General features: G+C 47.6%; 1 protein-coding gene across 3 annotated transcripts in view; it reads left to right on the top strand.

Annotated features, from left to right (window-relative positions):
• Positions 1 to 13,928, top strand: part of LOC110988214 (uncharacterized) — a 44,544-nt gene extending 30,616 nt beyond the window's left edge. Inside the window, exons 4-6 of one of the 3 annotated variants that reach the window (XM_022251536.2) lie at positions 1,966 to 2,644; positions 3,420 to 4,595; positions 4,815 to 13,928. In XM_022251536.2, the coding sequence (XP_022107228.2) occupies positions 1,966 to 2,644; positions 3,420 to 4,595; positions 4,815 to 7,621 (4,662 nt within the window). In that variant the 3' untranslated portion in view covers positions 7,622 to 13,928. Of the gene's footprint in view, positions 1 to 1,965; positions 2,645 to 3,419; positions 4,644 to 4,814 lie in introns of all 3 variants that reach the window. The other 2 variants (XM_022251534.2, XM_022251535.2) reach the window with 2 other exon arrangements.
• Positions 13,929 to 14,286: the final 358 nt, after the last annotated feature.

The raw sequence follows: 14,286 nt of genomic DNA, 5'->3' as shown, positions 1-14,286 counted from the left end.
TTAATGTTTTTAGCTCTTCTTGTTTACAAAATTTGTGATTCTGACTACCCGTCCTCCCGTACCTTCTTTTGTTTAAAAGGACTGACAGCGTGCATGTGGCTAACCCCAAATTTGTATTTCATCTTTTTCTTCCCTCCTCAAACTCGCATGTTTCCATGGCGATGTTTCATCATGCCTGTCTGTTCATCGCACACAACACTTGTTGGTTGCTTTGGATGGTATGTATGGTGTTTTATTCAAACTGTGTGGGTAGTTGTTTTGGACAGCGCTTGCTGAATGTCAATAATGTAGCCAGGGCCGGCCTCCAGTTGTTCATGCTAATACAAACTCAAACAGGTCTGGCTGTCATGCAAAAAAGTGTCAAATTAACACTTTTGGCGTTCTTGCACCCCTTTCCTGGTGTAGGGAAATCCCCTAATTTGGTGCACTTCAACCTTTTTTTTTTTCATGTCAGTGTCTGAGTGTTGCCTGACTTTTTGTCAGTAAAACTCGACTTTGTCAAGATTTTGTTGTAACAGGGATTATTTGATTTCACACAAATATTGTCAAGGTGCTTGCTAGAGGGGAAAACGGGGAAGTGCACAACGTAAGGAATGCACCTCAACTGACATCAATACCACACTGTACCCTACAGTAACATGAATGTGTAGGAGCAGTTTAATACAGATACAGTACCAAGTAGTGTTGGCATATCACCAGTTGTCGCAGGGCAGTCCAGAAACAATATCCTGCTCAGAAATGGCACAGCAGTTTCTCCAGTCACTCTGCAAGAGAGCCAAATTGGGCACAAAACAAGTGCCACTGATTACCCTACCCAAACTCCCTTCTCCCCCCCCCCATCTCCAGCGGCTCACCCCATGGCAGCACCCTGTCTCTGTGTAAAAGCAAAACCGTGAAATAGAGACCACTGGGGCATGTCGCTGACCCTGCATTTACCTGGCGGTTGACAGGCCACCAACGTGCAACCTGTGGTTATCAGAACCTGGGTGATGTCGATTTTGTTGCCGGGCTGGTTGCCGGAGGTTACAGGTTGTTTTCCCCTGCATTGCCAACCTCCTTCCCCCTCTTCCAATTCCCACACGCGAAGGTTTTGGGGCACCGACTAAATTCCCTGAAAATTACCGTAATTTGCTGGAAAATGGGAACGCCATGGTTTGTGTGGCCTAAGGCTGTTTGGTTTACTGGGAGGTACTGAATTTTTAAAGGACGTTAGCGGAAAATCACTGTCTGTTGTTTGGTTTTCGGGCTTGTTCATTTTCAAAGCAGGCTTTACATTTTGTTACCGGTAGCTTGCAGAGCCAAAATATCGGCTTATCACACAATTGTGTCCATTTGTGGCATTTCTGTTTTCTCTCACCTTCTGCTTATAACATAACTGACATCACCCAGTGTCTTTTAACCGTAATTTACAAATGTAGTGTTTGTGTATATACCGGTACATGTATAGTGTGAAATTTATATACACATATTTTTCCACTTCAAGTTTTTCTGCGCGTCCAACTTTACCTTCTTGTTGCTTTTGTGTCTCAAGGTGATGAAGGCGAAATTAAAGGCTTCTCTCCAAATGAAATGTAAATGACCTCTGACAGAGAATTTTTTTAAATTCTGCAGCACAGGGCTGTCAGCTGATTTACTTGTCAAGCGTTGCCCCTTGCTGATGTTTCCACTCACTGATTTGTCCTCTGTAAAATTACCCTGCAAGAAAGTGGGAAATCTATTCTGTGCTAAGGTGCTGTTTTTCCCACTGTTCAGAGTTTTCCATCCATGGATGGAACTGAAATAATCAAAATGTTCTTTGTCCAGACTGTACACATTCCAAGCTCATGTAATGTGCAACCCTCTTAAATGTCTTGTTAGATTGGTGAAATAATTTGATATTGCATGTTTGTGATTGGTGTTAGAAGTTGAAGCTCACCTTGATGTGTGAGAGTGTAATAAAGTGTTTTTTATTGTTATTTCCTCCAGCCTGTGTGTACTCTGTCTGATTCAAATGAGCAGAGAAGACGGAAACCACTCCTCCCTTACTCCAAACTGCCGGCAAGGCCGCTGTCCGAGGGAGATCTCCTTGATGACTATGTCCCACCAAACCGTGGTACCCTCCCCACCCCTGAGGAGCTCATGCGTCGGAATGTCACCCTGTCCACGGTGGTGGATGTGGACACGTCCGGGACAGGCTTTGAGCGGATGCAGATGTTTCGCCGGTCACTCACCGCCATGGGCCGGAAGCTGGAGAAGGCCAAGAAAAAGCGTTGGCGGCGAACCATCTCTGGCATCCCTGATAACGTCCGGGCAGAGCTCCAGACAGAGTCTGCCGGGGAGGCGGACGATGGCCGGTCCACGGACCGGGAGAATGAGGATATGCAGAGTCTCAAGACCATGAGCCTGGACCGCCGGACCTTCAGCCAGGTCAAGCCTGTGGAGTCGCCGGCAGTGGGCATTGCTGTGGTCACCCCAATCCGGACGCGGCGCAGGCCCAAGTCTCTACGTCTGCCGGGACCCATCATCTTCCCAGGACTCCAGCAGTGGAGGGAGAATCACCAGGCCAAGCAGGAGAAGAAGCAGGAAGCCAAGGCAGGCAGCAGAGACAGACACTCGGTGGCACTGCCTGCTCAGACTGCTGTCCCCACTCCAAGTCCAAGTCAAGGTACATGTACCAAATTCTGCTCACAGAATCTGAAAAAAAATGCTTAACCACATGCTGCTGGGTGCTTTTAAAAATGCAGTGCACACATACGGGCGATTTTCAAGGTTTTCAGTTTTCAAAATTCTTCAAAAATTCATCATTTCATTGAATGGATGTTTACACCCACACAAATGACTGTTTGGTGGCTACTCGAAGCTGACAGGTGACCTTCATTGACTCCTGAGTATTTCAGCCAGGCCTGCCACCCTGTAAAGAGAGCCCAGAATTGTGAGGTGTTGCGTAATTTCCTTTGTCCCCAGTGAATGCGAGTGGCGTCTTTTCAGACGTCGATGGATTAGCATGCAGCAGTGCTGTGCCGCTCATCAATGGGGCCCTGGAGCATTTATGTCCACAGTGCTAATCCGTACGCGCAATGCCCAAAACAGTGGTATACTGTTAAAAAACAGAGACGGAGTACCCTCGAAAAGTACAAGCCGAAAAATGATGGCAATTCCGAGCAGCAGGTCTTTTGTTCCGAGTAGGGTCTTTGGTTACACAGACCAGCTCTTTTGTCCCATTTTGGGCATCCCGGCTCTGCGTATAAACCCATCATGCTCAAAACGGGGTTCCCCGGCAGCAAGTGGTTAATTTCTCTGGTAGTCTTCACTAAAGCTTTCAGCTGTCTTAATAGCCCAAATGGGAACTGTTTACCGATTTCATATTGCTCATGTGGAGTAATTTTAACCTGCATTTTAGCACCCAACTTTCAAGGAAGTTCCATGTTTGTTTTCTGTAGGTTATTCATCCTGCTCTGATGACAAAGCCTGGCCAGGACCAAGCCAGAGACGGCCCCAATCATTGGCTTTACCCCCCAGCTCAATCCCACAATCCCTAGCCCCACTGGCACTGCTGTCCCCTGCTCAGCTCGCAGGAAAGAAAGTCTATGTAACCTCCAACAGAACAGTGCCCAACGCCGTCATTCCAACCAGCTCTGTTACCATGACGATCAGCACATGCAAAACGTCGTCAGGGAGCAGGGACAGCCAAGATGGCCTCCCTCTAAATGAACTTCAAACAGGACTCCCCTCCACTAAGGTCCGACTACGGACCGCTAAACCGACAGTGAAGAGAGAAGAGCGGCAATCCAGTTCCGGCAACTGGAGTGGAACAGACAGTGCACGGACATCCATGAACTCTGACCTGGGCAGTGCAATGAACTGTGACTTTTTGGGCTCCACCACAACTTCCCCGTCTGATTCAGCTGTTTCCCTCTCCAGTGAGAATATCTCCTTCCCCAAATTCAGTGGGGGTTTGAAGAGTCTGGACCGAAAGCACAGCCGAGGGAAGTCGGACCAGCCGAGCGGTCACTTGTATACTTCGGCGGGGGAGTCCAGCAGCGAGTCCTCTACCCCGACCAACAGCCCCAATGTGGGCCGCAGCGGTTTCACACAAATGGACACGGACTCCTGGCTGCAGAGCGTTGGGGCGGCCACTGAGCGGAGAATGCCCCCGGAGGCTGGCAATGTCGCCCCTGCTAGGAAGTCACCCAAGGGCCAGCAGTGTGAAGTCATCTTCACCTCAGACGCACTCTCTGACTCCTCGTCGTCATCGGAGAACCCAGCCAGCTCGTCAGCCCTGTCAGACAATGGCAGCATAGACCTGGATGCCTGCCTGGCCGACATCAACAGTGATTTCATTGACTCAGACAGCACTTCTGGTCATTCCGTTGACCACGAAGGTTACTGGACCTCCATGCACTCGGACTGCGGCCTGCCATACCGTCGCACCAAGAAGCGCAAATCGAGCCCTTCCAAGGAGCCCCTGCCAGTTAACCTCAGGATTGGACCTCCAGCAGTGCAGCCTAAACCTAAAAGAATATCATTGGCCGTTGCTGCACCTGTGGTTCCATCTTCGACCTATCAGAAGAAGGCACCACCTCCCCCACCCATTCGAGTGGATTCTGTTTCTTCAGGTCAGTCCCTCAACACCCAACAAAACGACCAAACTCAAAATGAAGTGGGTAGGTATAAATAAAGTCTTGAATAATTTCCATTTCCGTGGTAAAATGTTGAAGAAGAAATAATCAGGTCCAAGAAAAAACTTACAAAGCATAAAGGGTTATGCATATACCGGTAGATCTGCATTGATTAGTTTTGCATTGATTGCAACAAAGTTTTTATCTTACCTTTAGGTCACAAATCCTCAAGTCTGCTGCCGCCATTATCCTTCCAAGATGATAATCGTAGCGTCTCACCGTCCTCCCTGACCGACACTGCCTCTGAGGCCAGCACCATCAGCAGTGACACCACCACCACCCCCACGCTGACCCCGGTCCAGACCCCAACAGACCCGGCCCTGTACAAGCTCTGCTTCGGTGGGAGTTCCAAATCCCTGGAGAGCCTTGACAGTCAGTTGAGCGGCTCCCAGGGGAACGGTCCCACCTCCAGGGTAGATGCCTGGACTGCTGAGGTCTCTGAGAGCTTTCATTTTGGACAGGAACCTACCAGGTTTGGCACTCCGACCTTAAATGCCACCACAAGCTCATGTGTCTTGGCACCACCTGTTCAGGAACAAGCTTCTGTGGCCAAGTTCCGACCCCAGCTCATCCAGCCCTCCAGTTCGGTCCTTCCTAGAGTGTCGCAGGCTCAGCCTCTCGTCTTTCCCCAGCCAGCCGTTGTCCCTAACTCCCCAACCCATGAGGGCAAAATGAAGATGCTGAACGCTCGCGACAAGTTCTTTGGAATTTCCCGTACTACAAACACAAACAGCGGAGCTGTTGCTAGCGACACTGCAAATGGAACTGCAGATGGTAACGAACAAACTTTGCCTGATGAAGTCCTGGAGAGTGAAGAGATAGTGTCCCCCATTGGTGTGTACCCTGAGAAGTACAACACTTTGAAGCGAAGACCAAAACATGAGGCGGATGCCTCAAAGAAAGCTGCAGCAAAAAAAACTCAAGACCTCAGTAACTCTCTAGTCGTGTCTGACGTGTCTGCTGATGATGTCTTTGATGAGCAATCTGAAGTTTGTGCGCCTGAAGGGAAGACGGTCGCCTCTCAGGCCAAGAAAGGCCTCGATACCCTCCAGCGCAAGCGCTTCCAGGAGTATGTCAGCAACGTCCAGAGCCAGGCGCCCCAGAACTACAACTCCATCAACAGTCTGAAGGAGTCTGCACCGGGAAATGGCACTCAGGCCATGACCAGGGAGCAGAGGGAGGAGATTCTGAACATGCTGCGCCGAACCAAGAACAGCAAAGTGGTCAACTCTCCCTCCCTGCCGGAGCCCAGCCTCAAGAAATGGGATGATCCGCCCAGACACGAACTGGGCAAGATTCACGAGAATGTGACTGTGCAGGAGCCGGCATTACAGCAGGAAGAAGAAACCAGTGAGAAGGCATCCTTCAGGAGCTCTTACTACGACAGCGTGGAGTCCGAAAACTTGGATCCGGACTTAGCAATCATCCGGGCAGCCGAACAGATGGAAAAACAGCTGCGGCTTCAGCGGCAAAGCCCGAATGCACCAGTTATGTCCTCCCCCTCAGAGCCTGATGACAATGTCTGGTTGCCAAATTCCCAACCTTTCAGCAGAAACAGCATTGCCTATCGCTCCATCTACGACTCGGAGATGTGCGGTAATTCCTTCAGCCATATCCCCTCCATGGACATGGACAATTCCTACGTCTATGACCCCAACCTGAAACCAAAGAGCTCCATCCTGAAAGTGAGAAAGCAAGGAGACACATCCCGAAGCGAGACCAAATCTAACGGGATGAAGCATCACTCGTCCACACTGTCTGGAGGACATGGACAGGCCACGATGAGTCCCACAGACTCAGTCAGCTCCCTGAACTCCATCCGGAGCATCACATTCTCCGATACACTCGACGTGGAGCGTACCCCGGTCAAGGTGTGTCCCCTGTCTGGAAAGCCACAGACGCCCATGGATGACTTTAAAATGCTCCTTCAGCAGCACTCGGGGCCCAGGAGGGGACAGTCAGCATGCTCTGCCCTGAACGTGCAGCCCAAATCACCGAGGACACCGAGCACAGCAGAGCTGCTCTACTCTGGCAGCAGGGCAGGCACCATCCAGGAGGAAGGCACCAAAGCACAAGACAGGAAGATCGTCACCATGAAAGACTTGAGGACTGCCATGGCTAACCCCAGGACCAACTCCAGGACAGGAGATCTTGGCCTGCCCTACGAGGAGCTGCAAGCTCAGAACAGGCAGAGGAGCCCGAAGAACAGCCCCACAGCAAGTCCAAACAGCACTCTGACTAAACAGGACAAGGGGGTCAGATTTGATTTTGAACAGGTGCAAGATATGACCTCAGACACCAATGCTGGCAAGAGCCTGGATACTGGGCGAGTTGAAAGTCTTCCCAATGGGAATGTGAATGATTTGACTCAAGATGACCAAAGTCGGCAGTCGTTGAAGGTAGGAGGGAATGAAAACGGGAAGGTAAGCAGTCAAAGAAATTTGGGACTGCTGCCTGAACAAACGAACAAGAGGGTTGTGTTAAACCATTCTTCTGCATCTGACCCAGGGGAAATTCCATCAAGTAAAGTCAATGCTGTCAAATCGGGGTCAGAATCCGTCGTCCCAGGTGATAACATTCCAATCAGTCAGGCGAACAAGGCGAAGAGCATCAAGAGTCCGCCAGATCTGACCTCTCGCTTCATGCCTCACCTGACAGAGTCGGCCTCCGACTCTATCCTGTCCCGCAAGGACCTGATGGACGAGATCCGGCGGCGGGGTGGGGCCGGCCAGCAGGGCTCACGCCAGGAGGCGGTGGCTGCACTGGAGATGCAGCAGCTGCAGCGCAAGCTTAGCACCTCTTCCTTGCCCAGCCTGACCACTGCCGGTGCCGGCCCCACCCCCGGGGGTAGTAAGGCCCTGGGCTCCTTACTGGACAGCATGAAGACCGCCCTCAAGAGCATGGAAGTGGCCAGTCCGGCAGTTGAAGGGGAGCACGAAAATGACAGCAGTGCTTGGGAATGAGCCACATATTGCAGGTTTCTGGTTTTCGAAAATGCTTTCACTTCATCTGTTGTTTTTAAATTGAAAAACAGATAAAAATTTTCATGCAGCTGCCAGTTTTGGTTAATAGCAAAGAGAAATATACATGTATTTGGCGCCCTCACTACTTGCAGGCACTGCACAAGCAGTGCTCCCTGTATCTTGCAAACTTGGTGTTTGATTCAGTTTAAAGCTGGAAAATCTACAAATCTCTACATTCCTGAGGGCACCATAAATGGTCATTCACTCTGTTAGTAGCCAGATCTGGTACCCTCAATGAAAGTGTACACTACATTCTTGGTGACCATTTTATCTGTTGTTTTTAACCCAAAATACTGGCATTTTTATGGACTGCATACACAAGTTCTGTGTCTCTTCAGGCTTACATTGCTTGCACTTACAGTACTGTGTTACATGTGTACTAAACACACATATGGCATGGCTCAGCCTTGACCCTACCAGTACAAGACAGACAAATAGTTACTTTTTTGTGTCGGTTGCGAGAGACTTTGATGCATGTAGATCACTGTTGCTCAAGTTATTTTTTAGTACCTTTTTCGGGAGAGAGGGTTGAGATTGTCATTTTTAAAAAGATTTTTTTTTTATCGTGTACTTGAGGGGCTCTGTGTCTCAGAACCTGTGTGCAGTCAACACTCGTTATAATAAAGTTACAGGGACCAGAGAAATTATTTGTTTGTAATTGGGACTTTAATATGAAGGGAGTGAGAAAACAGAGGAACTCTAGAAGTATAGATTCTCAGAATTCGTTCTTTATATCGAGAGTTGACTGTGTGCCGCTGCATGTTCGCATACTTGATGCATCAGTGAGTTGATTTGTCTTTTTCCACTTGTCAGATCTGGGGGTTCATTTGCTTTGGTATTGACCCAGTTTCCAAGACAGTCCATTCGTGGGTAATGTTTCGGGCCTAAAGGCTATTCGGACCGGCGCATGCCCAAAAGAGCATAGTTGCTTACTCTGCAGAAAGCCAGTCCGGTCCTCGCTGTGCACATTGTATCCAGTGCGGTACACTGGATAGAGATGTGTGAAAAACTAACAAGGCTGTACAGTCTGTGTCAACACAGCAAAGGGAGAGAAAGAGAAAACTAAAGCTGCCGGCGTTGTAGCACTGTATAATTTCACGGGGGCCTCATAGGCTGTGTCTTGCTCTGTACTTGAGGATTTGGGGAATGCGGTATTGATTTTAGCGGCAGTGCGTGCCGCGCTGAAATGTCATTCCGGGTTACGTAAACAATGCAGGAATTGGGAGTTCTTGTATTTCTCTGAATATGAAAAGCCCCATCTTCTTTTGATGATAAAGTTCTCCTAAAGTATTAAACCTGATTTATTCCCTTTTTCTCCACAAATTTGAGATCAGAGATGTGTGGGTATTATTGTCCTGTACGTCCGACACTGCAGGCAGAAATGTCAGACCAAGGGAGTACATTTATTGTACATGCACAAGAGCACTCTGGACCATCAAAGCCAAGTGCACGCCTCTGAACATGGGACATCTGTACATTTGATACTGTCCCTATCCCATTCAAAGATCAAGGACTTCTCAGTTTCAACCCGAACTCCTTGGTTTCTCCCCCTTAAAAGTCCAGTGGTCCGTTTCTACTTGCAGTACCCGATTAACATTCTTGTGATTTATAAAGCAAATTGTAGACATCCACATCCTAACTCTTGCCAAGGTTGCATAGCCTTGAATTTCTCCTAGTCAGGTGAAACACAGCTCATTTTGGACACGTATTGGGCAAAAGGGCTCATGTGGCCACTTACATGTATAATCATGTATTTGGTTTGTGTACAAGTTTATATTTGGTCATTTGTGTCTGTATGCATGAATGGGAATGCACAGACATGTCAAATGCACATTGTCCATGTGCATGTTCGTGCATAGATTCAACTGCATGCACATGTACACGGACACTACCGGATTTATGACTGAGGACCTGCTCTTGCAAATTTGCGAGGCAATCAGCCTGTTCCTTCATACTGGCTTTCCATCAAAGTGCCATTTAAATGTACATGTACATGCTCTGAGTACATGCACCTGATCAGATAGCTACCCTGCAGTGTGTAATTTATACCAGTGGGTGTACGTAGTCCATACCTTATGCTAATTCCACACAAGGGGTAGCCAGCAAGGATTTCTTTATGCAAATTTGTTCCTATAACGCATGCAAGATTTGGAGATGCGCTTTACATGTAGATGCAAATGTGAAGAGAGAAAGAACAAAAGTGTGTCGTTGCCTTCTGTAATTATTGTAAGAGATGCCAAAGTTCTATGTACATGTATTTTAGTGATGAATCTTTTAGATCATTGAATCCTTCCTTGCAGTTTGTTGTGTCAGTGCTAAAAGGTCGCTATCAAGAGATTGCACCAAAAGGTCCTTATTGATTTTGTTGTAAACATGAATTTGGGCAAGAAAAATTGGTTGAAGTCTAACCCTAACCCCTTAGAGTGTATGTCAAATCACATCGAAAACAGGAGGACTTGGGACTGTAACACATGGTGGCTCGCCAAAAACGACATGCAGCTTCATAAATAAACATTTGAAAATGTAGTCTATTTCAGTAATCTGTTTCTTTCATGCTGAGAGGAGGGCCTCAGACTTGACAGTGTTGGCGCCATGACTTTCTAGCACTAAGCTCACGAATTGTTGTATAAAAAAATAGCGTAAAATGTTATTTCAAAGTGCCTTCTGGTGTGAGCTGAAAGTTTGGTATTTGTACATGTATTTGATGCAAAATGCTACCAGCACGTAAATTGCAAGATGAAGATATCATGTGGCAGTGTTTGTTCATGTTCAATTTCACCACTGAGCCACAGGTGTTTACCAACGAGCCAGTCTGCTGAGTTTCCCCCCCCCCTTTTTTTCCCAGTCTCGTGCAACTTCGACAATAGCCCGTATCACGCCATGGTAACCGATACGTGTAAGCCTAGCCCAGACCAGTTGGGAATGTGGCTTGAATTGCACTGTCCCAACACTTCAGTTTTTGTCACACTGTCAGCTGTACCGAGCTCATGTCAGTTTTCTGTTTCCTGCCGAGTTGACAGCCAGTCTTGAACATCTCCGTTTTTTATCTCTCAGTTGGCAGAGGGGTGTGGGGATGTTTGAAGAAGGGATTTCCATCATTTGAGTGTTGCCATTGAGGGCATCGTGGCCTGACCAGTATCGAGCGGAAATTTAAGTGTTCTTGCATGTTTTAAATTGAACAAGTTTCTGAAACAGCAGTTTCATACAATTATCAGTGTCCACAATTTGGTCATACTTTTATGACCAAAAACACATGCTTGTGGCTTTTTTTTTCAGCTCTATATTTAAGCTGCTAGATTTGCTCAGTCACCATAGCTACGATATCGCACCCAGGGGTTTGATGTTCACCACCAGCCAAACCAGGCCCCACAGTGCGTGTCAATTTACCAAACTGGCTCAATATTTGCCATTGTGGCCTGCTGGCATTATCGGCCTACCCTTTTCTGTTTGTCTGATTTCCCAACCTCACTCTATTTCTGTCACTATCTATTACCCCATCTACACAGTCCTCTGATGCAGTCCATCTTTCTTCTCTCCCCCTTTTCTTCTCTGTCGTTTTGGCCCCCTGTACCGTGAGTGCACTTCATAGAACCCCCCCCCCGTCTTGTTGGGTGGGTTTGCTTGTTTTTCCTTCCCTCCCCGTGATGCCTGTCTCCCACAAGACCTATCATGAATTCAGCTGTGGGCCCCTAGGCTCCAGACTACGCGTTGGCTGTAAATGAGAGTCCATTTTCTTGAGAAAGAGAGAAAGCCAAATTTCTCCAAGCGAGGGTGAGGGGGTCGGTGAGACTGAGAGACGAACAGTGAAAGAAGGCGGGGGGGTGGAATCCATGAATATGTGCATTGGCAGTAGTTGTTTGGTTCTCTCTTAGAAAGACCCCCCGGATTCCTTTGCAAAATGCAGCACAGGGAAAAGCGACCGACGGTCAGGAATTCTTGCATTGTCTTCCCAGCTCTTGCAGCAGAGTTGCCGGGGACATGCATGAATGGCAATTTAAGGATTGAGTACGGGGGAAAAAATGACCAGATTGAGACGAATATAAGCTGTCCTCAAGAAAAGCAGCAAGTTACACATTACTTTCAGAGAGAGCAATGTGTTGTTGTCACAGGATGTGGTTTTATGGGGCTATACAGGAAAAAATGGTTCCAAAAAGGCATTTACAAAAGGGGTGAAAAATTGACTGCAGGCCAAAAAAAGATCTCTTGTCAAGATGAATTCCTTTGTGTGCGCGTGTGCACAAAACAGGTTTGATAGTGTACATGTTCCCAAGTCTACAGGCGTTGCATGCAGGCTGGTTCAAACTAGATACAGAGTTTTTCCAATCCCTTTCGACACTTTAGTTGTTGAGACTTCTAGATCAAGCTGATATCAAATCTCAACTTTACCATGGGCAAAATATTCTATTGTTTACACTGCAAGTTTTGTTCATGTAGGTTTTTCCTACACCTATGTTGGAGTGCATGTACACTTGTTCATGTATTCAGTTCACAGAAAGAGAAACCCCACCAACACATTTTTTTCTGATGAAACTTTTGTTGTCAGCTAGAGAAATTCCGCTCCCCAGAAGAACTTGATCTAAAATATTGATGACTAGGGCCAAAGAGTCAGGAGCCTTCGGTGTCGGGGGCCGCTTGTATGGCAGTGATAGGTTTGGCAGGGGGGACCCAACTGGGGAATTCTCTAGGCTTGGAAAGAAATGAGGATTGTGTGAGATTTCGGTCATGAACTTTGAGAGTGTTTGCTTACAATGCACAATCTTTTTTGTATTTTATTACTTCCATGAGAGTTCTTGGGGGCAAGCTGAACGTGCCAATAGTATTTCCATGTGTTATACATTGTCGGGGTTTCCCTTGGGGAATGTAATAAAGGCAGTACTTTATGGCTCCTTGATTTAATTTAAACGGGGTCGTTTTTGTCAGTGTTTTTTTTCCTTGGGAGATGAATAAGTACGTTTGCTAAAATAATTCCTGCATTTTAAGATCATTTTGTCTCATTCCAGAAAGTTCTGCATTAAAGATTTCATTCATGCCTGTTCTCTAGTTCAGAGAAAGGACTCCCCCACATACACACGCACACCCTCACAAAAGTCAGCATATTTCACCAAATTAATGGCAGGGAATTGGGCCAGGCAGTGTGTTTCGGCCCCGGCCTGCGACGTCGAGCAGTGTCGTCCCTGCTCACGCCATGCGTGACGTGTTTTTGCGGGGGACTTGCTGGACATGACAGAAAAGAAAGGCGGCCAGACCACTGTCTATGCTTTTTCTCCCAAGCTCTAGTTTCTGCAGCGTTTTACAGTCTGCGAGCAGGTTGAGGAGAGCCATACGCTCAAGAAAGAAATGTGCCTCGCTCATTGTGTGTTTTTTTTTTCTAATTGGTGACATTGGGTAGTTGATATTATATTCTCCAAGGGGGTATAGGTTCTGGCTTGAATTCAGATCAAACAACAGGGTGAAGAGGGTTGATTTTGACCCAGTTGTGTAAAGTCTGTGACAGTCTTTGTGTGTATTGAACAGTATGCTTGCCTGTTGCCTTTGATCGATCGAGCTGATCCATCAATGCCCAAGAAAATTCCTCCTTGCCTGGACGCAGAGTGTATTGCATCAGTTGCTTCTTTCTCCCTTCTTTCATCTCCCCATCCCCCCCAACCACCTTGTCATCCCCGCTTGCCACTCTCACACAATCTCGCTTCATTTCCTGTGCGTCCTCCGTCCTGTCTTCTCTCTGTTCCTCTTGATTTGTTTTCTGAGCTCATTCTCATTCTGGTCATTCCGTCCCCGTTTCCCCCCCGTCACTTGTCTGTCCTCTCTTCTCATTTTTAGTTGTTTTTTTTCCCCCCTCGGTGGCGGCCATTCTTAATTTCATCTCTCGGCTCACTGCCGCCCTGTCTTTTTTATTCGGATTTTTTTAGGGGTCCAAGTTGGAGGCAAGAAAAGAGAGGGAAGGGGGGGCTAGAGCTCATTGATTTGGTCAGCCGTCTGCTCAGTTGTGAGGGTCTTGTGGGCGAGTCATGAATGTGCATAAGCTCCCCCCCCCTTGAAACCGATGCGGGGTGCAAATGAACAATGCTAGGCGCATATTGGAAGGTTTTTTTTTTCTGCGATTGCTCAAGGCTCTTGGCTTTGCGGAAGTTGGATCCCAGATTATTGTGTGTAATTAGCTACCCTGTGGTCCACCTCCCATCTTATGAAGGGCGCAGGCTCCCATTTTGGGCAGTGTGACACCCCGCAATTGCAAATAGTCCCCCCCCCCCAAAAAAAACCAGCAACTTGAAAATGGTTACTCGATATGGCAAACTCGCTCTGCTAATTCAATTAAAAAGATTTCTAGCCTTCAGTGCAACACTCTCTGTCTCAATAAGGCCTTCTGAGTTTGTTAACGAAAGGGCATGACAGTGATGTAGCGACCTAATTTCCCCCTCGAAGGGAACTGAAGCAGCAAGGACGTCACTGGCCCCCAGTAACATTGTACTGCCGAGTGTCCTACAGTACAGGTACATCACAAACCCCTTTGCAGAAAACGATACTGAGTACGTCAAGAAAAAAAATGCTTAGAGCATCTATTTCTACTCATGTGTAATCCGTAACTGTCTTGCCAACCCCCCCTC

This window comes from Acanthaster planci, linkage group LG15, assembly GCF_054643075.1.
Source record: "Acanthaster planci isolate LZ-2023a linkage group LG15, COTS_SCS, whole genome shotgun sequence".
NCBI classification, from domain to species: Eukaryota; Metazoa; Echinodermata; class Asteroidea; order Valvatida; family Acanthasteridae; genus Acanthaster; species Acanthaster planci.
The sequence above is the reverse complement of the archived record's forward strand: the minus strand, read 5'-3'. Positions and strand labels throughout refer to the sequence as shown.